The 24,340-nt window shown below is 50.0% G+C and overlaps 1 protein-coding gene across 1 annotated transcript; it reads left to right on the top strand.

Annotated features, from left to right (window-relative positions):
* The first annotated feature begins 1,597 nt into the window (after positions 1-1,597).
* CXCL12 (C-X-C motif chemokine ligand 12) lies at positions 1,598-17,278 on the top strand. The gene is made up of 4 exons (XM_026720470.2): positions 1,598-1,737; positions 6,961-7,078; positions 11,516-11,602; positions 14,357-17,278. Exons 1-4 carry the CDS (start codon positions 1,674-1,676, stop codon positions 14,370-14,372), a joined length of 285 nt encoding a protein of 94 aa, XP_026576255.1. The 5' UTR covers positions 1,598-1,673; the 3' UTR covers positions 14,373-17,278.
* The last annotated feature ends 7,062 nt before the right edge of the window (positions 17,279-24,340 follow it).

Here is a 24,340-nt window from a genome sequence, read left to right on the forward strand (position 1 = left end):
TGGGCAGAAACCCTTCTGGCTCCTGGCAGGTGTGCCACACCTGGCTCCCTCCTAGGCGAAGCCATGGTCCAGTGGGAGGGGCTCTCCTTCTTCGCCTGGGATCGGGGCCCCCGGCCGTCTCCCTAGAACCCTTCCCTGGTCCATCTTGGCAAGGGGCCATAGTAGGAGAGGCACCCCTGCTTCAGATCGTCGGCTCTGCCCAATTTCTGCAGCCCTCAGTCAAGTTCCGGGTACCTTAACAAGACAGAAGGTTCCCATTTGTGGATAAAATCAGTCCAAAACGATGAATTCTGGAGATTTTTTTCCCGAAGAGGTCTACAGCTTTGCCCTTAAAGTCTATTCTGAGGTCACTAGTAGGACATCTCAGAGAGGACCAGACCGTGCCCGGGCTGCTGCCCAGAGGCCTCCAGGCAGACACCTGCTCCACCCCAGGGAGGCCTCACGGGCTTCCCCAGAACAGCCTTCCTCTTTACCTGCAAACTGACGCTGGTTGCTGGGCGTGCAGCCTCGGTTGCGTCCAAGGACTCTAAACTCTTCTCGAGGGAGCACGGATCCTCTCCTGGCCGGAGGGATGCCCGTATCCTCGCCACCAAAGCCGTCCAGGTGAAAGTGGCCACAGGGTAGCTCGCATGATCCTTTTTCTGCCCAGCCCCCACCCGAAGGTGGCAATTCTGGGCTGGTTTTTCAAAAGTGGCCGAACAATTGCAGTGAAACCCTTCGGGATCCCTCCTCTGCCAGGATGATTCAGGATCTGGGCAATTCCCTTTGGGCCTTTCGCTTTCTCTTCTGGTCAGTTTGGGGAGGGGGGGGCGTAGGAGGGTGGAAGGGCCTGTCATTGACCTTGGTGGGGGAGGGCCTCCTGGGGGGCTTCTGTTCCCCAGACCTCCCCCTCGGGCCTTTTCCTCCTCCGGGGAGGGTTCAGCCTGGAGAGGCCTTGGCAGCGGATCTCCTCCTGCCACCGTCCCTTTAACCAGCCTTTCTCAACCTGGCGGCTGCAAGAGGCCTGGACGCCCAGAAGTCCCCCGCGACGACAGGGCTGCTGGGGAATTCTGGGAGTTGAAGTCCAGCCCCTTCAAGTGGACACTGCGGGGCCCCCAACGGAGCCGGGCAGGCCTCCCCTCCCTCCCCAGCAGCGCCGGGCCCCGCGAGCGGCCCTGCCGGCGGCCGAAGGGCGGGGCTGGGGCGCTGAAGGGGCCCCGGGCCCTTCACGGAGACGGGGGCAAAGCGGGGCTCCCCGGGCGCAGCAGCGGCGGCAGCTCCGCTCCCCTCCCAGGCCGCGCAGCCGAAACGGCCCCCGCGCCTCCTCCTCCTCCTCCTCCCTCTCGGAGGGTCCGAGGGCCACCGCCCCGCCCCACCTGCCCCCCCCGGCCCCCGTGTCGGATCCGCTCCGGCCTCCCGCGCTGCACGGCGGCCGGCTGGCCGGCCGGGAGCGGAGCGCCAGCAGGAGCCGAGGGGGGCGGCGGGGGCTCCCTTCCAGCCCCGGGAGGGAGGAGGCCTCGCCACGGCCCCCCGCCCAGCCGCCTGCCCCGCCCCCCCCGCCCCTCCCCCGGGCCCCAGCCTCTATAGCGGGCGGGCGGGCGGAGGGCCGGCCAGAGCCGCTCGCCTCGCCACGCCAAGCGCAGCCCGAGCCGAGTCGGAGCCCGAGCCGGAGCCCGAGCCGCCGCCGCTCAGCCATGGCCCGCCGCGGACTCGCCCTCCTGCTGCTGCTCCTGCTGGCCGCCCTGCACGGCCCCCACGGTGAGTGCCCGACGGAGCGGCCGCCTTTGCCGCGGGGCTCTCGGGGACAGGTGCGCGCGCGGGGCTGCTGAGCCGGCCGGGGCTCCGGGCTCCCGCGGGGAGGGAGGCGGCGGCCCGGCCGGACGGGCAGCGGAGAGCCCGGACCGGTTGGCCCGAAGCGAGAGGGGCGCGCGGGAGGATCCCCTCCGGAGGGCCGGGCCCCTGCCAGCCGTGGCGGGCTCTGCGGGAGAGACCCGGCGGACCCCGCAGGGCTCGGGGAGGGGTCGCCTTTCCGGCAGGGCCCCCCGCCCGCCCCGCCGCTTCCCCCAGCCCGCAAGCGTGGAGCCCTGCAGCGCTTGCGGGGCCTGGGAAGCCCCTGGGCTGCTTCTCCTCCTTTCTCTCCAGGGAAGGTTAGAGGGGCGAAGGACCCCCCCCATTCTCCCCCCCCCCTTGGTCTGTCCCTCAGCTCTGCCGCTGACTCTTTCCCTCGACCTGCTTCCAGGTGAGGCGCTCGCAGGGTTCCGTTTCCCAGCCCTTCCGTCTGTCCCGAGTTCCCATCCGTGCTCCTGTCTGAAACGCTGCCCCCACTTTCCCTCCCCGAACCCCGAAGGTCGGGTCCCATCCCCACCCGCGTCCCTTTGCATTCCTTGCGCTAAACGGCAGTCTGGGCCAAAATCGGGACGAAGGGATTTCGGAGCTGCCCCCAACACCCTTTCCCCCATCCGGCTCTCCTGTATGATTTCCCGGGGATTTTGCCCTCGGGGAAAGGCGGCTGATGGGGCACAGTTTGAGAGCCAACTGGAGGGGAAGCTTTCGGATGTTTAGGAGAAAATATTTTTAGCAGGAGGAATCAAGTGTGGAGGATCAGTCAGTTCTGGGTTTTAGAGCCGCCCTTCGTAGAAGGTAGGTAAGAAACCTCCTTTGTGGGCACCCACTTTTCAATTGCAGACGAAGAAGCCGCCTCCGCCGCTTCCGTCCGAGAGGCTCACTTGGGCCAGAGGCCGCTTGGGTCTCCCCTTCTAGCCAAGTTGGGGCAAAAGGCGCAGGACTGAAAAAGGGGGGCATGATATTCCCAGGGGCAGCATAAGCCACTTCAGCCTGCAGATGGTTCACATCATGAAACAACCTTTACAAGTGATTCCACTTTCAGTGTTATGTTATACACCACACACACACACACACACACACACACACACACACACACATCGGTGAATTGATTTTAATGCCCTTTTTTGCGGAACGCAACTGCAGAACCACACTTGTTCCACTAGAGAGGACTCTGATAACTTTTCATTCTGTTCCCTGAATTATTCCGCATCTCCGGCTTCTAGTTATGGAGAGAGAAAGCTACATGCCGGCGGCGTTGTGCATGCTTGAGATAAGATTCACAAGAAGGTGCTTCTGAATGCACAGAAGAGCCTCTACCACAACCGTGTAATCCTGCAAATAGGCAGACCTTCTTTAATAGGTTGCACACAGCATTTTACGACCTGCTTTAATAGGTTGCACACAGCGTTTTACGCGCTCTTTCGCTCTCCTCCCCCCTCTTCGCTCTCTCTTTGTCTTCCCTCTGGTGAAGGTCTGATTAGCTTTGTAATCTGCAAAATTAGGAATCCTGATTGCACAGGATTTCCAACCCAGCGGAGGCTATAATTATGATTAAGTTGCATGGGTTTACATCCTTGTTTTTAGACTTTCCTTGACGGTGGACAAGCCTTGCTTCTCTGGGCGTCTTTTTTCCAAAGGAGCTTTTCTTTTCATTAGGAAATTAGGCATTAGGAAAAACAGCCGAATAATAATCTATCAATAATAATCTATGGGTAAGAAAAGAAGACTGACTACGGTTGCTTCTTGTTACAAATTAATTAATCCAAAAATGTTTCTCTGAAGAGCTCAGCTTGTCCTTGAAAACAGAGCTGGCATGGAAAAGGCTTTGCATAACTTTTGGCACCCCAGAGCCTCTTCTCTCAACCTTGGCAACATTTAAGGTCTGTGGAGTTCTCCCCCTCCCCCCCAAATTCTGAGAGTTGAGGTCCGCGTATCTTGACCTTGCTACGGTTGAGAGAAGCACAACTCTGGGCTATCCCATCATTTTCCATCTGCAGTCCATATATTGAAAGGCTAATTGTTTGCATGTCACAAAGTTGTATTAGGGAACAAGTTGAGAGAATACATTTTCTTCAACCTGGACGGACAATGAATGCTTCTCTATGGTTTTAAAAGTAATTCAATTTGGAGATATCATTGCCCAGGATCCAGTCTATCCCCTTCCCTGATGTTTCTTGCTGCTAATCTTAAGAAGCCCCGGGGCGCAGGTGGCTGAGAGAGGCACTCATACCTGGGGGCATCAGAGGACATCTGGGCATCAGTTAAAGTCATCCCTCCATGCCTGCTCCACGAGTGGATTCACCCAGGGATCACCCAGACCACCAGTCCCTTGCATTAGCCGCTCACTGCCTTTATAATACTGCATTTTAAATGTAAAATAGGTTGGATATCTTCAGTTATTGTCTTTTAAATTTTGAAGCTCCCTGTGCAATTAACACTTTCAAATAGAGTAATCATAACAAGGAGGCCTAAAGGGAATGGACGCAAGGACTAGAAGGGGTTCAACCCATTGCAGGCAACCTGGGTTGGAGTCCCAAAAGCTAAAACTAAGAACGAGGTAAGGAATGTTTTGTTTTTGCCTGTAAGAAGGATTTGGAGCCAAGTCTGAAATAAAAGACACGAGGGTGGTTGGTGTAGAAGGGCTTGGAAAACTCTGGAAAGGCAGAATTGCTTTAACGCTTCATTCGCATTGCCTGATATATATATTTTTTCCCTTGCAAGAGAAACCGTTTGTGGCAGCCTTGAACGAGGGTAAAACGTAGCGGAAGACCCTTCAGGGCAAGAATCCACTGTTAGCAAATCCAACTCTCCGAACCAGAAAAGATGATTTGCAGTCCAAGGCGGCATATTTAGCGCTCCCTCCTCCCCTCCTGTTTCCCCCCCCCACACACACACACCTTATAACCCTGCAAGGTAGACCGGGCTAACAGTTACAGGCCAAAAGGAAACAGGGGGCAGCCACGGGATGCAGTCCCGGGAAACTGGAGCTGCAGGTCAGTCAAGTTGGCCGAGCTCTGGAGTCAGCCAAAGTAAGTTGCGCAAGCCAGTTGCACCTTCGTAAACTTCAGCCTTCACCCAGAGTTCAGAGTTTGGTGGAGCCGGGGAAACAAGGAATCCGGCATGATGCCTTGTTCTCAGCAGAGGGTCAGACAGTTTGTGTCCCCCCCCCCAGTGTCCTTGTGTCCAAGATGGAGAAACGCAGAGGTGTTGGGGTCGCATCTGGTCAGGATCCCTTCCCAGGGAGCATGGAATGTCAGGGGGGGGGGGGCTGGTCCTTTGCCAGGCTCCATTTAAGCATCTTTCTATTGGACGGAACCAGAAGGATGCTTATCAAATTTGCAAATGATTTTCAGCTGGAGGAGATTGTTTAATACCTCGGAGGGGAAGAATCACAATTCCAAATGACCTTGGGAAGTTCCAGCCTTGGGGCAAATCCAACAGACTGATGTGCAACATTTGTTTTTGATTGGGGAGACCTAATAATTCCTCTTTGAATTATACCATGTTGGTCCCTTGTCCTGTTTCACCACAAAACAGACCCCTCCCCTCCCTCCTTGCATAGAAGCTGTAGATCTCGGGGCTTTCTATTTTTGCAAAGTAGACACGTCCAGACTCCACATATCGCCCAGGCTGGGGTCTCCCCTTTCCCCTTTAAAGAGCGGTCCCTGGAGCCGGACACGATATTCCCAGTGCTATTTACAGTGGAATGGCTACCTCCCCCTGGTTTGGGCCAGCGCTTCTGTTAATATAGTCCAACATTGCATCGGCCTTTTAAACTCCATCCTGCCACTTGTTCACGGGGGAGGTTTAGAAGAGAGTTATCAGGATGCGAAAAGCTTTTGGAAACCAAGGCTTCTTGTTTTGGTCTCTGGCTCCTCCTCCTCGGAAAAGCAATTAGCTGAGAAAATGTCCTTCATGACAAAATGTATTGTGCATTTGTAAGGTATCTCTAGAGTAAACTTACTGCCCCCCTTTTAATAAATATTTCAGGGCACCCCTGCCCATTCCTCCATAGGCATCCAGAACAACCCATAACGAAGTGACGTGTTTTAAGACAACGTGATCTGAACAATCCAGTTGGTGTTATTTGTGCAATGACATTGTGTCACACGCTGCTCCATCCAACGCGTGTGGCTTTTATTGTGGGTCTCAGCCAGCTCCTTCCCACATTGTAGCCAAGTCTTTTACATAGCAACAGGCTGCCCGCATGGTGGATAATGGTGTGGGGGGGCACTTGCGCTGCTCTCTGCTTTCTGAGTTGCCCTATGCAATCTGTTGCTTCTGTGTTGCGTTATTGCGAAGATTTCTCTGTTCACTTGGGCTCTTTTGTGCTGCCGATAGCTTTGGGCTATCATCAAAAGGATTCCTTCCTTCCTTCCTTCGACCTTAAAATGATGAGCGCGTTTTTCTGGCTGATAAGGGAGGGGGGAGCGGGGAGAACCGGTTATCTCCCGGTCCTGCCACAAGGCAGCTGGGAGGAAAAGGCTTCCAGCGCTCGTAGGAGGGAAGGAGCAGCAGCTTCTAACACTTCCAAAGTCTTGCAAGAGTATCCATCCTATCTTTGAGGGTGATTTATGAAGCAGGACTTGCGATCATCAGCCTCTTCTGCCAGTGCTTGGGGGGGGGGGAAGAAGGTGTGGTGGGGGGAGAACTTCAAACATTCGCACTGCGCCTCAGACTAACTGGCCGTGAGACTGAAGCCCACCGTACCTGCAGCAGCCACGGAGTTTGCAGTGATTGCCTGCCGCCCCCCCAGATTCCTGGCTGCAGACTTGGAGAGCTCGGCCCTTCCTCCCTGCCCAGGAGGGCTCCTGCATATGTGGGGGGGAGGTGGGGGGGGGTTGCATTCAGATTTCTTTCTTCTCTTGTCTGCCTTCTCATGTGGCCCCGGGGTCAAATTATTTTGCAGGAATAACACTGGGGAGGCCAAGTGCCTTTCAGCTCCCCTCTTTATCGCGGGTAATTGCCGCCAGGACAATTAGCCGGCTCCTTTTAAAAAACCCGCTAATGCCCGTTCCAGCTTCTCACCCCACTTTTGTCTCCCGAAAGCCACAAACCAGGAGGACCGAAGGGCTGGGATTGTTTGTGCCCTATCAGGCAGGGTATCTGAGGCCTCTCCTTTGTTCTGCCCTGCAGGGAAGCCCATCAGCCTGACTTACCGCTGCCCCTGCAGGTATTTTGAGACCCACGTGGCCAAGTCTCAGATCAAGCACCTGAAGATCCTGACCTTCCCTGGATGCCCCCTTCAGGTCATGTAAGTGTCTTCTTCTTCCTCCTCCTTCCTCCTCTCCCTCTCCTCCTCCTCTTCCTCCTCTTCTTCTTCTTCTTCTTCTTCTTCTTCTTCTTCTTCTTCTCCTCCTCTCCCTCCTCCTCCTCCTCCTCCTCTCCTCCTCCTTCTTCTTCTTCTTCTTCTTCTCAGCTCAGATGCCAAGCTCGGAAGAAGCTCCGTCCTTCAGGAAACCAGCCCTCTCTCTCTCTCCCTATATTTTGAGATTCAACAGTGGCACTTAATTAGTCTGCAACAAAAGATAGGAACTAGTAGGATCTGAGTGGAAAAGGAGGTCAGTCTTCATTTGAGATCTCATTCGCAAGTTCTCCTCCTCCCACAGCTATTGTGAAATTTGAGGTCATTCTGTTTATTTTCAGTGGTGTTTATGTTTAAAAATGTTACTATTGCTATGATTTTTATTGTGGGTTGCAGTGTTTTTAGGAAACCTGATTTTAATCTAGCTGGAAAAGAGAATGGTGTTCAGCCTAGAGAAAATATCTTTGTATTTGAAACGGCGGAAGCAGAGGCTGAGATTTGGAGTGAGTTCAGCGGTCCACTTAAAAAAAAAGAAAAATATCCGAATCCTCCTATTTTTTATGAAACTCAAAGGAGATCTTCCTGAATGTAAACAGGAAAAATTATCAGAAAAGGGACATGAGAAGTTTTTCTGCCCTCTTGTGGCTTCTTAGCATAAATGGTTTATGTCATCTAGAAATTTAGGTTTAATTCATCAAGATGATTAAATTAACTGCATGGGAAAATTATGGTCTTGGTAATGGCCAATAATTGCTCAATTGCTGTCACTGTTCCAGTGAAAATTTTGTATTTTATTTTGCATATGTTTTTTCCCTCATGAACAATGACAGTTTGTGGTTAACATCTGTATTATTTCCCCCTTTTTTCTCTTTTTTTCTGCTTTTGTCTACTATAAAAACAGAGTAAATGTTGCTTTCCTTATCCAGCTAGTTTACATGTTAATCCTTGGTCATATCAGTTGAATGCTTCATTTATGCTCCCAGCTGTATTTTATATGAAATGGATTTTTTAAAGGAAAAAAAAAAACAGAAGAAGGAATAGACTTGACTAAGGCACATTGCAGTGCAGCCCTTCAGAGTCCGATTTCATGGAGTCGATTGTGACTGGCAGCCCCATTTCCCCTTTACATTCGCTCTGCCCCCCGTTTTTCCCCGGTGGGCAAATCTTTCTATTTTTAGAGGTCTCCAGGAAGACTTGAGGCTTGTTTTGTATTAGCTTTTATCTTGTGGGTTCTTGATTCAGTTGCATTTGCTGCTATTTTCTATTTTATTGTATTTTGCTGTTTATATTTTGATTTTGTTTTATTTTTCATTTATAATTCTCCTTTTGTAAACTATCCTGGGTCTTCTGGGAAATAAAAATGATGCAGCTATAAAAACAAAACCGTAAATAGTTGCATCTGTTTGGTGAAGAGTTTTACAACTCAGCAGCAAGTTATAATTTATGGATGGTTTAGGCTGTGGTTTCTCAACTTCGGCAACTTTTAGGTGGGTGGACTTCAACTCCCAGAATTCCCCAGCCAGCACACTACAGCTGGCTGGAGAATTCTGGGAGTTGAAGTCCACCCATGTTAAAGTCGCCAAGGTGAAGAAACTCTGGTTTAGGCCGTGAGATTCAACAGCCTTTCTCAACTTTGGCAATGTTGAGATGTGTGGACTCCCAGAATTCCCCAGCCGGCACCTTAAAGTTACCAAACACTGAGTTACAAACCCAGAAAATGACTTTTTCTACCTCAGATTAGTCTCTTGATTCAATTTAGTCTCTAATTGTGATTTTGAAATCAGACTCCCTCCCTCCCATTGCCTCTTAATTGGAAATGAGGCATTACTTAGGCTTTGTTTACTGGTTTGACAGAACTGGATCACCTTGTCAGGAGTAGCAATTTTTTTCTGAGCAGATTAATTCTTCCAAGATGCCAAGTCCTGGTTTTGTTCTTCTTTTACGAAGGAAATTGTAAATTTTGTTTGGCAGATTTAATGGCAGAATGGATCAAAATTGGCAAACATGTTTGAGTGAGTGTTCTGAAAGAATATCAGGTCTCCTGAGTTTCACCTAAGGAGCTTCAGGCGGTTTCCTGTTTTCAGGTTTTTGTTTTTTTTTTAAAAAAAGGATGCTTGTGTGGAAAAGGTGGGGGCCTAAAAAACGGCACCATTTGTGGTGTCTAGAGGGACAGCAGAAGTCGCAGGGTGCAAAGGGTAGCAGGCAGAGGAGGGCAGAGATTCTGGCCCTGAGGGGTTGCAAACCCCCCCCATCCCCTGGGCGTACTCACCCCCTGGACTGAGGTGGTCCCAGGACAGAGCATCTGTCCCCGAGGGTCAAAAGAGGCAAAGGGTTTAGTTCACCAGTGCAAAAAGAAAAAAAGGGGGGGGGCTGCTTTTAATCTATTGGGTTCCTAGGCATCTGCAGGGCCACCAGCTCCCAGTGCCAGTCGCCCGTCCAGTTTGTTTGACTGCTAAGGGCACCACCTTGAAGGTGTTTCTCTCCCTGAGATCTCCTGATGACCTCATCTCCTGGCTGCTTTATCCATCCGGCGACCCAGATGCTCCCCCCTCCCTCCCCCAGAGGGCACTCAAGGCTGAGCTCTGGCAGATCAATTTTGATCATTGAGAAGGGTTCTCAGTGCTACTTAGCCACACGTTTTGCCATTGTTTGGATTTACGACTTGTGGTTGGCCTGGCCATTGCAGCATTCCCACCCTCGGACGTACGTTCATGGTTTGGGCACGGGGCATTTCGATGCCGGTCTCCTTCCCACCCTTCCCAGGGCTGTGGGCCTCCCCCAGGGGCCTTGGTCTTCATGGGGGGGGGGCAGAGAAGGATCCCTTGAGCCTGGTCATCCGTGTCTCAAGTGAGAACTTGAGTTGATTTGTTCAACAAACCCGTTGGTTTACTTTTGTGGCTACCAGGAATTTTCGCCAGTCCCAGGGTTCAAAAGTGTTAGTTTTCTTTTTACCCTGCTTCTAGCCCGGGTCTTCAAGATCCAGAAGAACTCATCTCCTGCCATTATCCTTTCCCCTTAAAGCATCCCTTTAATATAAACAAGATAAACATTTAAAACCACACAGGAAGAAGGGGCAAAGCCTTACATGCTTCCCTTATGCTAAACAGAGTCACAGTTTATTTATAGGTTTAGTTGTGTATTTGAAGAAAAATTAAAATTAGTCATAAGTACTTCAACTTGGGTGATTATATAGAGAAGCTTTATAATTAACTTCTTTCTATTCTATTATTAAATGTTGTTGAAATGAAGCAAAAGTACACTTTCTTGAAAAAGAGTAAAATATGTGAAAATGAAATGTTCCATATTTTCATTTTCAACTGATAGTTTTTAGAAATTGATTTATATTCTGCTTATGTTATTTATAAATATAATTCTGCCTCAGAACGTGGATTGCTGCATAGAAAAGATTAAGGAAGACAGATTAATTACGTGTCCTGTGAAAGCCTTTTCCTGCAGTGTAATGAAACGCTCGTTGTAGAGTGTAGGACTAAAAGGAAAAGCCGTTTAGAGAACCTCCCATATCAGTTCATCGGTGAGACACACAGTCTGAGCTCCAACGGCCTATTTTCAGAATTGGGGGGTATTTCATGTAATGAGGAAACCAGCAGATTCTGGATGAAATTTTCATTAAAAAACAGCCCTTTTCTGGGAAGCGGGTTCAGCAAATGTCAGGAAAGCTCTTTCGTTCTGCGAGTGAGGTTTACTCATCTAGACAGGCTGGCATGTTAAAGATGGTTTGGTACAAATGATGAAGCTCAGACAAGCAGCAGGAAGATTTCCATCGCTGAATCTCGGGCTCTCCTTCCCCCCTTGCAGAGTTGCTGCTGTCGGGGTGAGCACAAAACGGTGCTGAGCTTGTTCTCTCAGTTCACCTCCAAAAAGTATGATCATTTGAGATCCCTTCTCTGGCGCTTTCTGCTTGGCAGCTAGAAGTGTCACTCATAAAACTGCACCCTCTCGTTCTTCACTCTGTGCAAGGGTTTTTTTTTTTTTCCCAGAGGGAGGTGGGAAGAGCTTCAAAATTTCCCAAATTGGCCAAATGACAATAAAAACAGTGTAACTTGCCGCACGCCTCCTGAAGGTGACTCGAAAGCTGAGTTGGGGCGCATTGAACTTCATGCCACCGTGGCCTTGGCTTGAAGGTGGCCCAGCTGTCGCTCAGAGAGGCTGCTTTGTGTCAATTTGTGGTAATCGCCACAAATGTTTTTAATTTCACCATAATAATAATAATAATAAACTTTCTTTCATTGGGTAATGTTATAAGGAGCAGATGTCTTTATTGTCCCTGTCACAAAAGTTGAACTAGGAAATTCGGGTTTGTTTTATGTACGTGAGTTTATTTTCTATTCTCTCTCTTTTCCCCCCCCCTCCTCTCTTTTTCGGCAGTGCGCGACTGAAGAGCAGCACGAAACAGATCTGCATCGACTCCAAGTTGAAGTGGATTCAAGAGTACCTGGAGAAATACTTTGAAAAGTAAGCCACCCCCCCAAAGGACCCACAACAAAAGCCCCCTGGGTGAAACGGGGATGGGCAGCTGAGTTTTTGGAGGCTGCTTCAAATCTGCCCCCAGAGAGACCCCCTCCCGTTTGGGGGCCTAGAGAGATAAGACTCAGAGGAGCAATGGGGGAGGAGCCTCGTCAGTTACCCCGCAGGAGTTCTCGCCCAGGCGGAGGAGGACTTGTGGATCTCAGGCGCCAGATTCCTTGGGCCTTTTGCACGCTCTTCTGAAGGCGTCCCAGAGCCGCTTTGGGAAGCTCTTGGGTCTATGCAGATGGTCTTTTTATTTTGAGCAGTTCAAGGAAGACGTTGACCCTGAGCCTGTCAGGCGCAGTGAGGGGAGCCTCTTGGCAGCAATCTTATACGTGGATGTTTTTACTGGAAATCCTAGGGTCTTTGTAGACGCCCGGCTTCAAAAGAGTGGGCCCCATAGCTTTTCCTTGGAATGTTCCTCCATGCACCCCGGAGATCTGTTTTCCCTCTCTGCTTAAGGCCCCATTTCAAGCCAGTCCCAAGTCAGAGGATCTCCTCTCTGTCCAGTCTTAGGTGTCTGCATTGCAGCCATTTCAGTCTCTTCAGCTGCTTAAAGGGGGCCGGATGTCATACGAAAAGCTAAAACTGTATTAATGTAGCCTGTTTCCTTTTTGCTTCTCCTAACAGTGTAGTGCATATATCATATGCTGTACATTCGAACAAAAATGGCTAGTTCAATACTATAACTTCCATATACTGTATATGGAAATTTATTTAAAAACGCTTTCTAAATAATAAAAATTATGCTTTTTAGTTGGGCTGTTGTCAGTTGTATCATCTCCTCAGCTTTCTTCTTGTGTTAACCAGGCTGTTGCAAGGATGCAGTTTTGGGAAATTCTAGACTTACTTTGAAGTCTTTGAAGGTTCCTGCTAAAATATCAGTTCATTGCACACTAATCTCTTTTGCCTTTTTTCTTACTTCTTTTCCATGCAACGATTGTGGGTGCCAAGAATAAGTGTCTGTGGAGGTTCTTAGTCCTCCAGGCCCTGGTTGTCCCAGAGGTCCTTTTTTTTTTTCTTTCAAGAGTCAACTGGACTTCCTTGTTTTTCTTTGAAGACGTTTCGCTTCTCCTCCAAGGAGCTTCTTCAGTTCTTCAGAGTCCAGTTGACTCTTGATGAAGCACCTTTGGGGCGACCAAGAATCAAGGTTAATGACCCACTAGACATTCCAGGACTGAATCAGAATCCCAGATAAGACTTTGATCACTGCACCTGCTGACTCCGATGCAGTTTTTTCCGATCTCTGCTTCCAAATGATCCTTGTGACCCAGTTGGCAGCGTCTGGGGCCGCACTGACTTTTTAAACAGCCCCAACTGCCCCAAAGGAGCCGCGGGCCTGTTTTGCCTCCATTGTTACCTATCCCTGAGTTCCATATGAAGGTCAGAGCGGAGCTGTGCCTGGGAAAATTCCAAGAAGTCAGCTGCGTATTTTAAGATAACGTTAATAGCGACATACAAAGCCAGTTAAGGAAGTAACAAAGCCAATCACAGAGAGGCTAGTGAGGTTGCAGAAAGATTCACAGCTTTTGGCTTGTTAATGTAAAAGGGACTTTGCTTCTCAGGGCAATTTGCTTTCTTCTTGGCCAGTTGTGGGTTAAAAATCCAAGTCAATTGCAGGCTCTCTTGTTGCCCTGAACGGAGAGCAGGAGGAGGTAGAGTCGTGCTGGTTCCCTGTCGTTAGACTGGAAGTCCTTCCAGGTTTCCTTGACAGTTGAAATAATCTGGCCTCTCAAAAGGCGGAAACCTCTTTGAGTTGAGCGCATCGTCTGGCTGGCTTCAAGGATGCATCTAGATGGTTTTCTAGATATGGAAGCAGTTTTCTTTCGACTTTTGGGGTGCTACTTTGAGTCCAGTCTACAGCCTGGAAATGTACAAGAGGTTGACCTCTGCTTCTCTTTGTTCCTTTGCATCAGCCAAGATCAGCCGCGGTCCTTCACTTGACCGGATGGGGAGGCAGGAGGGGGGACCTCTTCGCTCTGATAGCGTGCATCACATTGCACTCCTGGCCAGATTGGCTGGGTGGGGATGGTCCTGTCGAGATCTGGTAGTCTCCGTAAAGAAGCCCCCCAGTTTGGACAGGCAGCAGAAAACAACTTAAGATAAATAAAAGGCACCCAAAGGCCTTTTCCGTAGAAGTTCCCAACGTAAATATAAAACAGGTGGAAGTTTATTGAAACCTATAGTTTTAAAACAGAGCTGCTAACAAGCCAGGTTCATTCAACTGTTCAACCTGGTTTAAGTATTGAACAAACTGGTTTCTGAGATCACACCATGCCTTGAAAAATAAACTAACCCAACTACTCCATCTATTAACTGAATGGACTGGCTTTGTGCTGAGGCCTGCCCCTAATCAAGCTTAGCATGCTGCATCCGTGTGTGTGTGTGTGTGTGTGTGTAATCTGCTAGCTCTTTAATAAGCTTGTTCAAGGATCTTGTGTGAACCCAGCCCCTGTGTCCTTCTCTGGAGTGGCCTAAATTATTCCCCAGCATAATCCTAATTTGGTACTATGGACACAATTGGAATCGGCCTTAGCCAGCAACGGCTTCCTGTTTCGGGAGTGGGGATAGCAAGTTGGTTTCCTGCTCACTGGCCCTGGGGGTTGGCCTGTTGGTTTCGATAGCTCCGCCCTCCTCCTCCTCCTCCTCCTCCCACGGAGACCTTGCTTGATGGACTCTCCCTCTCTTCTTTGCCAACAGGAGAGGCAAGCTGTAAGCCAGGAGCAGCGCTGGCTGCCTGCGGGATGCTTCTCCGTAGGAGCCGGAAACCTCCGCCCCGCCTCGTAGGAAATGGCTCCCTACACAGCACCCTCTTCCAGCCACCCCACCCCACCCCACACCCCCCCGGATCCTCAGCAGAGGAGGGCCTCTGGGGCTCAGGGCTCAACTGGGAAGGCTCGCTGTTGCCCGAGCCCCTATTTGCACAGAAATGCCTTGTCTTCGCCAATATTGTCTGATGTAGCAGGAACGGCTTGGGTTTTTTTATTTTACTTTTTGTATCACTAACTTCAAGAGCAGCAAGTTGTATGAAACAGAGCATTAATCTCTTCTGCTGTGCAGAATCTGGGCACTGACCCCTTGATAACGTTTGCATGGGGGAGAAGGAGGGAGGGGGAGAATTATTCAAAGGGCATGTGTGTGTGTGTGTGTGTGAGAGAGAGAGAGAGAGAGAGAGGGCCAACACCGTGTTATGCCAATGGCTCTCCTTCAGGGGTGGGTTTCTACCGGTTCCGTCCACCTCTGTAGAACTGGTAGCTCCGAAGAGCAGAGAACCGGTTCTGTGTCTGCTGATGTTTTCGCCCACCCGGGCTCTTCCCTGACCTTTACTTCCTGCAGTTTCAACTTCAGCTGCCGTGTGAGGCACAGCTGCAGTTAAAAAAGCAGGAAAAGAGGGCTGCTTCAGAGGCTGCTGCTCTGCATGCAGCATGCTGATGACGATTTACAGGCGCCTGCGCAGCATGCAGGGAAGCACATCGTAAATCACCGAACCGGTAGTTAACCCTGTCAGATCCCACCCCTGCTCTCCTTGGCATGTTAACCCTGAGGCTTCAGGCAGCAGGGAAGGCGGCCAGATCCGCTCTGACAAGGCAGCCAAAACAGAATCTTGAGAGAGGGAGAGAGAGAGAGACATTCAGAATCGAGAGAAGGCGTGCATGTCGAATATTTTTATTTCTTCTCAGGGAACCCCATCTGTGCCATAAGCGACCAAATTTTATGAATCACGAGCTTAAAAGGTTTTTATTGTAGCCATTACTAAGATACTATGAATTATTATAAACACTTTTACAAGTGAGCCCTGTGGAGTTTGTTTCTGGTCCAAATATCAGAGCATTTTTTTTTAGTTGTGGTAAGAAAGTAGCTTTTGAAAATCAGCCTTTATTCCATTAAATGTAAATCAAGCTGTCTGCACAGCCGTTTCCCTTTACTTAAAAACGAAATGGTGCACCTCCTTATGCAACGGGTACCACAGCGAACAGAGGGGCCCTTCCAGTCTTTTCTCCCACTTTTAATCGCCCAAATAGCAATAACAAATTGCCGTCCAGGAATCAAGAGTGGAATTCTTTCCCTGGGAACAGGGTCAGGACGCCAGTAGCCTTTAAATGCAGCTAGAATGCAAAAATATTTACTTCCTTGTTCCAATTGAAATGCCAAAGATAAACTCCATCTAATTACTCTTAGGTCGTCTGTCTTAATCAGCTTCTTCAAATATATTTTCCCAGTATTTCCCATCTACAAGTTCAGTGTACCAAAGATGAGACGTATCCGCTTGTTACTGTTGGAAGACGTTTTGCTAGCATGGTTTAGTTTTGTGAGTTCCCCTCCTCAAGATAATCGACTATGCAATGAGGGCCAAACCCAGGACTGCAATCAAGGCAGCTCCAGTTTGCCCAGCAAATGACTTAAATTGGCGTTTCTTCACCTTGTGACTTCAGAAAATCCCTGAACTTCATCTCCCAGAATTCTCCAGCCAACATGACTGGCTGTGGAATTTTGGGAGTTGAAGTCCAAAAAGTTTAAAGTTGAAGAGCTGGAGAAACGGTAGCTTAGATAATGGGACTTTGGGAGGGGGGGGTATCATTGTGAATGTGGGGGGGTCAATTATATCTAACACTGCAGGCACGCACGCATCACATACACACTCACCACCTTCTAGTCACCTCCATCCCGCGCACAGTTACCTGCTTCTGGCCCTCCTGGATATAACAAGACTATTCTGCATATTATGTTATGTTCCTAAGGACCCTTGTCAAAGTTGTTCCACCCTGTCCAACTCAAAGTAACCCAACCTTGCTCTGGGTCTTGTAAGATTCCCTTAAGAGCAGGAATTTGCTAGGCAGGTATTCCCTCTGGAGGCTGCGCTACTTATCGGGAGGGCTAATTAATGCTCCCTGTTCTTAATATATGCTTTTACTAAAGAGGAAATGAATTTAACGTTCAAAACCCATCTAGGGACCCGCCAGAGTTGGGGATCAAATTCCAGGTGCTCCAAAGGGATCTTTGGCCCTCTTTTTAAAAAGGAGGCACGAAAAACGGCAAGAGACCAGGGGGTCCAGCAGACCAGAACCCTTCGATAAGGGGGGAAACAGGCTCCTTGCTGGGTGGCAGAAACCCCGCTGATGCCACCGGGAGCATGAGGTGCTCGCCAGAGGTTGGTGCCCCCCCCGACGGCCGTTCTGCGGTCCCTGGGCAAGAGACGGGCTCGCCTGCCTGCCCCGCTGTTGCCCAAGAGAGGGGAAAAGGAGGCAAGAGAGAGGGAGGGGAGACAGGGAGGCCCACCCGAGGGAGGGAGCCTCCTCATGGCCCACCTCGGCCCTGTCTTGAGGCTCGCCAGCCAGGACTCCCTCGGAGAAAAGCAGCTCTCCCAGCTGGGAGGGAGATCAGATCGGGGTTGGACCGAGTGGATCCCATCGGGGCAAGCAGTGATTTGTGCTGTTGTTCTAGCGGGGGTGGGGTGGGGGGCTAGTTAGCAGGCCCACAGGTTTTCCCAGAATAATGTGAAAAAGACTTTTCATCGTGAAAAGAAAAATGTATAACTACTTCATGCTATTTGTTTTGTAAATATATATTTTTGCAAAGTATGTAAGCACTTGTTAATTTTCTTAATAAAGTTTGTATTCAGTTTTTGGCGGTTCTCGCCCTTTATGTCGTTTATGTATGCCTCCGTGTCCGATCTCTACAGACGAACCTTCCTCCAAAGGATAACTTTACTCTCCTTTTGCTGCAAGAGGCGTATTTTTCTGATGTTGTACATCTAGACCAGTTTCTCCTCCCCCGCCCCCAACTTTAAGATATGACGGCTTCGTCTCCCACGGTTGGTAGAAGCCGACGATAGATGAGAAATTCTGGGAGCTGAAGACCACGGACCTTAAATTTGCCAATTTGAAAAAAAAAAACCCTGATCACATCCACACAACTTGTTTAGTCCCCATCCTGGAGGTGTCAAAACTCCTAATGCCCTAAACCTTGCTGCTCGCAGAGCGGGTTCCAAAATGGTGTGCGTTTTGCAGCTATTTGTACAGTTTTAATGTGATATAATTGGTGGGTCACTTAACCAAAACTCTAGTTCTCTTCAACATCAACCGTTGGGTGAAAATCCTCTTTCAGTTGGCATGCAGAGTGTTCTTCGTTGTTTTTCTTTTTTCCAGCACACTACTGTACTTCCTATTACTGAACATTTTTAAATTTTATTATTGATTGACCACTAGGAGTCAGCAAAGATTGAAAGTTTATTTTTAAAACCCCTTGGCTGCCATCTAGTGGTTACCCGATTTGTGCAGCTGAGGTGGAACCTTGAATCAATATCAGCCCTTCCAGATAAACCCGATAGGAACCGCAACCAGATGAGCTCAATAGGCTTTAGGGATACATCAACTCAGCCTTGAAAGTCCGAAGTTCAAACTTCCCACCGCCACTTTTAACTGCCTGATCCATCAGGGTGGGCCCTTCCGCCGTTTCTTTCTCTGGCCCTGAAGTCCTTGGGAGCTCCCCCTTCTCTGGTGATGTTCAAGCCCATTTCTTCCTTCCCTTGTCTGATTGTTTCCTGGCAGCCCCTCTTTCCCTCCTCCCTTGAGGTCACCCGCCCGTCGCATTGCAATAAACTCTGCGTGGCTGGAGAAAAGACATTGGCTGGGGAAGTTGGTGCAGGGCCTGTGAGGTGCCCTCAAGACAAGATCTGGGGAGGGAGATCTCAGGGAAGCCGCGTCTTCTCTGAGAGCAGCAGCGGAGGGAACAAAAGGAACTCACCGCCACACAAGCCGTAGAGGGAGGAGAGCCCAGTTCTCCCAGCGAAGCCAGGGAGACACCTAGACCTTGGGTTCTGGTCTCCACAGCCACCCCAGCATTGTGGGAGAAGTGCCAAAGAAGGCGGCAGCCCTTGGCTGATCTTCAGGCCCTTTTAAAGCTGAGCTAACCGTTCCTGAGGGTGAAGTCTTCAGTAATTGGCCTCTTCCTGCCTTTGCTCCTTTTTACCTCAGAACAGCAAAGCTATTCGGTTCCTGTTCCGATTCAAAGTTTTCTAACATGAACATTTTTATAGACACAGTATTATATATTTATTGTTTTTATTTCAGTTTTTGCTGTTTTGCTTTTCCCCTTTCCCTTTTTAATTAAACTAGGGTTTTAATTATTTTTCTTCTTATTTTGTTTTATTAAATCGGTTATTTAATAAACCCTCTATTTAATTATTGATTAAGGCAACAGGCAAAAAAGGCCAAACCCACAAATCCCATCCAATCCCAGTGAAGGGGAGGACGAAAGGCTCGCAGGCCTGGAGCCCTGAGTTGGGGAGAAGAAGTTGTCTCTCCAAGACCAGGCGGCCTCCATCTCAGGATTCATAAGCAGCCAGCAGACGGTCTGGCCAAGCCAGGAATATCAGTGAGAGCCGATCATCCATCTTGGATGTTTCACCACTGAGTAATCCTAGAGAGCTGAGGAGAACAAAGGTTGTGTCGGTTTTCAAAACAAAGGGAAAAGGAGAATCTTAACGGCAGACCAGTCAGTTGATAGCTGAAAAACCGCGGCTGTTTTCTTTGAGTCACAAGCCCTCCAGGAGCCCTTTGGGGCCACCTCCAAACTGAACTAAAGAGGCAAAACCAGTCGGTATCCTGATCTAGCAAGCGGGGGGGATTGTGAAGCGATCGCTGGGGAAGAGCAAGGCGACGAGAGCGCAAGGGAGCCACCGGCTGCCTTAGAGTGCATCAGAACCCTGGAGAGTTCAGGGCAGCCGCTGGAAGGGTTGTGGGTGGAAGAGAGCTGTTCCTCCAGCACCTGAGCCTACTTCGCTCCCTGCCTCCTCCTCCTCCTCCTCCTCCTCCTCCTCCTCCTCCTGCCTCGGGGGTTTCTCTCTTCCTGAAAGGATGGTCGGTAACTCCGAAATGCCAGAAGAAGCAATCCGGGCTTCTCTGGAGAGGCAAACCCTTAGCCAGGGCCAGCATAAGCAGGAGTGGCCAGGCTGGGGGACCTAAGAGGTCCGTTGGAGGCCGTGTGCTTTTTTAAAAAGGCCTTTTTAAATTATTATCCGAGTCGGCATCACCCCTTGCTGGCCCCCACCCTAACGCTAATTCTCATCCAAACGGTTGTTTCTTGCTGGGCTCCCCTGGAGCCGCATATCCTCGAAGCCCCTTGGAGGAGACACTTCCTCCATGGCTCCCTGATGGCAGCCGGTCCCCTCCGGGGGGGGGTGCTCCTCCCTTAAATCTCAGGAGGGGAGGGGACTCCCTCAGGTAGTACAGACACATGGACTCACGGGCTCCTGTTTGCACAGCTGAGGGAAAAAAGGGCCAAAGACCTCGGATGGTTTCTGGAATCCATCGGAGGGGCCTCTTGTTTTTTTGATGCTTTTGGCTTGCAGATGTTTGGACAGCAAAATGCTGACAGCAGCATCTCAGGGACAAATAGACAAGCAGGGCTTTAATTTAACCCGATCTCTGTGCAGAACAAGGCTGGCGGGTGAAGGAGCCGCAACGGCAACCCATAGTAACCTGGCAGACGCCTTCACAGAGAAGGAAGAAACGGGGCCCTGCCTGCTCCTTCTCCCAAGAGTCCTTCTGAGAAGGCCGCCCTTTGAACCCTGTCCTGTCTTTTCCCGTGTATTGCAATCCAGCCTTTTCCTTGGAGGGGGAGCAAAGAAATAGCAGTCGGTGTCCAAAGGAGGGCGAGAGGAGGGGAGGGGAGGGAAGGGCTGCTGCCCTGGGTGAGGGCAGAAGGGGCCGTTGGGGCTTTGTCTCCCCTGGAAACTGAGGCGGTGCTGAATCTGTGCAAACGACACTCTGGCTGGGATCCCAAGGAAGCGAATCCAGCCCAGGGCAAGCAGGAGAGGCGCCTGTGGTCCTTGGATCCCCCGACTTCTGGGTACATGGAGGCTCCCTGCGCGCACTGAGGGCCGGGCTCTTAAGGCGTTCGCCTGCCTCCCTCATTTTTGCCCCCAGTGACTAAATGGACCATAAAGTTCCTTAGCCCCAGCGAAGCCTGGAGCGGGAATGAGCCGTCCTTCCAGCCAGCCTGAATTGCCCCGGCTCCTCGTGGACACGTCCGGTGAACGTGAGCAGCCGCTCGCACTTTATCCAGGACTGGACAGTCCGTGGGGAGGTCAGTGGTCATGGGAAGGACTCTGCCTGCCCTCTGATCCCCTTCGCTTTTATGGCCAGGTCAGCCCGTGGCAGCAGAGCCCAGAGAACATTTAATGTGGGGCCACCAGCGCTCCAGTGCTTCCCTTGTCCCAGGGTTTCCTAGCATGCAAAGTAGTTTTATCACGCAATGCACTCTCTTGGACGGGAGGAGAACATTGGCTCAACGCACCCATCCCTCTCTCCCCCTGCTCCCCCCCGCTCCCCCCGCACGTAGAATCTGTATCCCAGGAGAACTGCATCCACCAGGTTCCTCTTATGGCCACCAGGTATCTCTGTTTCTGTCCACCGCCAAGCACTCTATGCCTCAGTTCTGGACTGGAGGTTTCAGGAAACGTTCCCCCATGGACTCGGGGGCGGGATTTTGGGAACAGCCAGCATCTCCTCGAGGTTGATCCAGTCTCTGAAGACTTTAAAGAGGGCATCAAGCCTCAGTGGCTGATTAAAAACTTGGTTTCAGTGGCTCAGCTACAGTGGGATGTTTTTACCTGACTCCTAAATGGACCAGGCCTCATTCACCTCCGTTTGCTTTCTGGAGATACCCAGGTAGATCTCTAAAGGACCCCGAGGGGAAGGCCTTCCTCTTCCACACACCAGAAGTCCCCCTCCTCCTCCTCCTGCAGGAGCCTGACATTTATCTATCTATCTATCTATCATCTATCTATCATCTATCTCTATTTTTTTATTTATTTATTTATTTATTACTATTTATATTTTGTTTAGTTTGTCAAGCATGTATGAGAAAAGTATAAGTTTGAACATAACATATAAACATATAAGTATAAGCAGGTATGAGTACATGCATAATAAAATGGATCAATGGGGACAATCGGACAGGGACGGGAGGCACGGTGGTGCGCTTATGTACGCCCCCTTTAAGGACCTCTTAGGAATGGGGTGAGGTCAATAGGGGATAGTTTAAGGTTAAAGTGGGGGGTTGTTGAGGATGGCTGCTGGCTGAGAAACCTTGGGAATTATATCTTTCCCACCTAGCGGGTCAGGGGTTCTGGGCAATTTTAAGATGTGTGGCCTCCAGTTCTCTAAGGATTAAGCACCGGAAGGTTTGGGGCTGAGAAGCCCTGACCTGCCCAGGAGTTGGTCAGGGGGGGAAATCTTGGGTTCAACGCCAGTCCACTTTCATAGAGAGTAGAGGAAAACATTTCTCCTTGCCCTGAGTAGTAACTCCCCTGAGAAGCCTTTTTAGGAACCCGGTTCGTGGTACCTTCTGCTCCAGGGTGGGCTGACAGGCGTGTGGCTGCCTTCTCGGGGGCAAGGAGAGGAGCCGATCTCTTGGGAAAAGCCAACCACAGGCACGCCTGAGAGAGGATGAGCCCTGCGGGATTAGCCGTTGCCCACTAAGAACGCCGGTGGTCCTTGACTTACGACCATTCATTGACAACTGTTTGAAGTTGCAACCAAGAGACTTACGATTGCTCTCCTCGCCCTCCCAGATGCTGTAGCATCCCCCTGGCCCCCGGGATCAAGATCCAGACCTATTTACAACGGTTGCAGCATCCGAGGTCAGCAGTTGGCTTCTGACCAGCAGAGTCAACGGGGCAAGACAGATCCACTCCTCCACAACAGCCAGGGCGAAAAAGGTCGCAACATCGGGGGTGAGTCCCCTAACAACCGCCAGGCTCAGCAATGGAAATGCCAGCTGTGGCCGTAAGCTGAGGACTTCCTAAGTAACCAGAGAAGCAGGCAGCACCTGCGCCCTTGTTCCGGGCAGCCTTCCTGGGTGGCAAAAAGAGAGGAAAGCCAGTCGACCCGGCCCAGGCTCTCTGCGCGGGGTTGATTTCCTTTCTTTATGCCTCACTTTAGGCTAAAAAGCCTTTGCTACTTTTACAAATGACTCAACGTGTCATACGTTTAAGGCCTTTTACCTTGAGCGGCGGATTCATTTTTCAATCTTAACCCCGCTAATTATGTCTGCAGTTGATTCCTTGCCTGCCCCCTGGGCTGGCCTTCCAAGGGCAAAATCCAAAGGCTTTTCTTCCTTTCCAAAGAATATGCTTATTTTCACAGTTTCCTCCCAGAGCCTCGGATGCAAATGCCTGAAGGAGGAACCGCCACGTATTTCAGCACCCTCGGCCAGGCGGGTCACAAGATAATAAACACTGTGAAATACTCGTTTCGGAAAAGGAGACTGCGGTGTCCAGGGAAAGGTCTCCTGTGGCCCCCTCAGAACCGCATATAATGCTTGTTGACACACACGAAGGACCCCCCACTCACAACCCAGGGGACCCTGGCAATTGCCTAACTGCCAGCACAATGTTTGGGTCAGCAGAAACCAAGCATTTCCCCACCCTCCATACTGGAATGCCTTGGGGGAGAACACGGAGGGAGAGGCCTGGGACGAGGCCTGGTCCCGTGTAGAGCAAAGGTTCCTGTCTAAGACCAGGGAGGCCTTGGAGCCTGGAACCCATGGCGCTCGCTCTCTTGCGCCTGCGCTGAGTTTCCCCTCTTCCGATGACACCCCTCTTAAGGTTTTCCCCTGAAATCATGGCCGGGGTGTGTGTGTGAGGGGAGAACGTGATTTGGGATTCGTAAGACTTTAAAAAGTACGATTCAGTTCACCCAATTTTGAACCTGAAAATATGAGTTTGTCTTTTCTCTTTAAAATAGAATTGCTGGTTGTGAATTGGACACGCAGTGACGTCCAGTCTGTCCTATACTTGGGCCACGGCTGTCAGGAGGACTTCAACAAATCCCTGGTCGGAAATATAGACATTAATAATTAATACTAAGTAGGGCCAGGGGGGCCCCCAACCTCAAATGGCAAATGTGGTTTTTTAAACCCCCCTCCTACATTTGCAAGACTTGCACATTCATGAGAATTAGAGAATAGTGATATTTCATAACATTTGGGGTATACGATGCCCTGTTGGCCTTTTTTTAATGCTTTAATTTTTTTAAAAAAATAATGTTGGGAAAAACTCTTACTAGATAAACAAATTAACGGTATACAGAGCAGAATCCATGGAAGAGAATTCAAACACGAACAGATATTGTTATTTATTACTTCCTCCAACTAACATATTGATGCAGATTCAGGATGTACAAATTCCTATCCAAAACCTCTCATATTCCCACAAGACACGGGAAATCCCTCAGAGGACAGGGGAAGATGCGAAGGGATCAACTATTCTTAACTTGATCTTAGCCAATACAGAAGGCGCAGTCAACACATGAAGAGAAAATAAAATCGTAACATAGTCAAAATTTATTTATTTATTTATTTGCTTATTTAAGCTTATATGTGGCTTCAGTCAAAAAGAATTCCAACTAAAAGCCACTTGGACCTCAGGGAAACAGATTTTAATAAACCCACGGCAATAATTATTAGGATTCTTTGGAAGAAACAAATGGAGAAAACAGTGGAAGCGAAGTAATAGGTTAAAAAGAGAGAGAGAGAAGATATTAAAAGAACAATTGGAAACAATTGCCGTGAGGAAAACAATGGCGATCGGCAGAAGAAGCCAACATTGCCACACTTAGAGCTTCGGGAAGGGCGCCCTGCAGCGTAGAGGGTGGAAAGGGGGCCGGGACACAGGGAAGA

Source organism: Pseudonaja textilis, chromosome 8 (assembly GCF_049901715.1).
Source record: "Pseudonaja textilis isolate UNSWEBS1 chromosome 8, rPseTex1.2, whole genome shotgun sequence".
Taxonomy (NCBI): domain Eukaryota; kingdom Metazoa; phylum Chordata; class Lepidosauria; order Squamata; family Elapidae; genus Pseudonaja; species Pseudonaja textilis.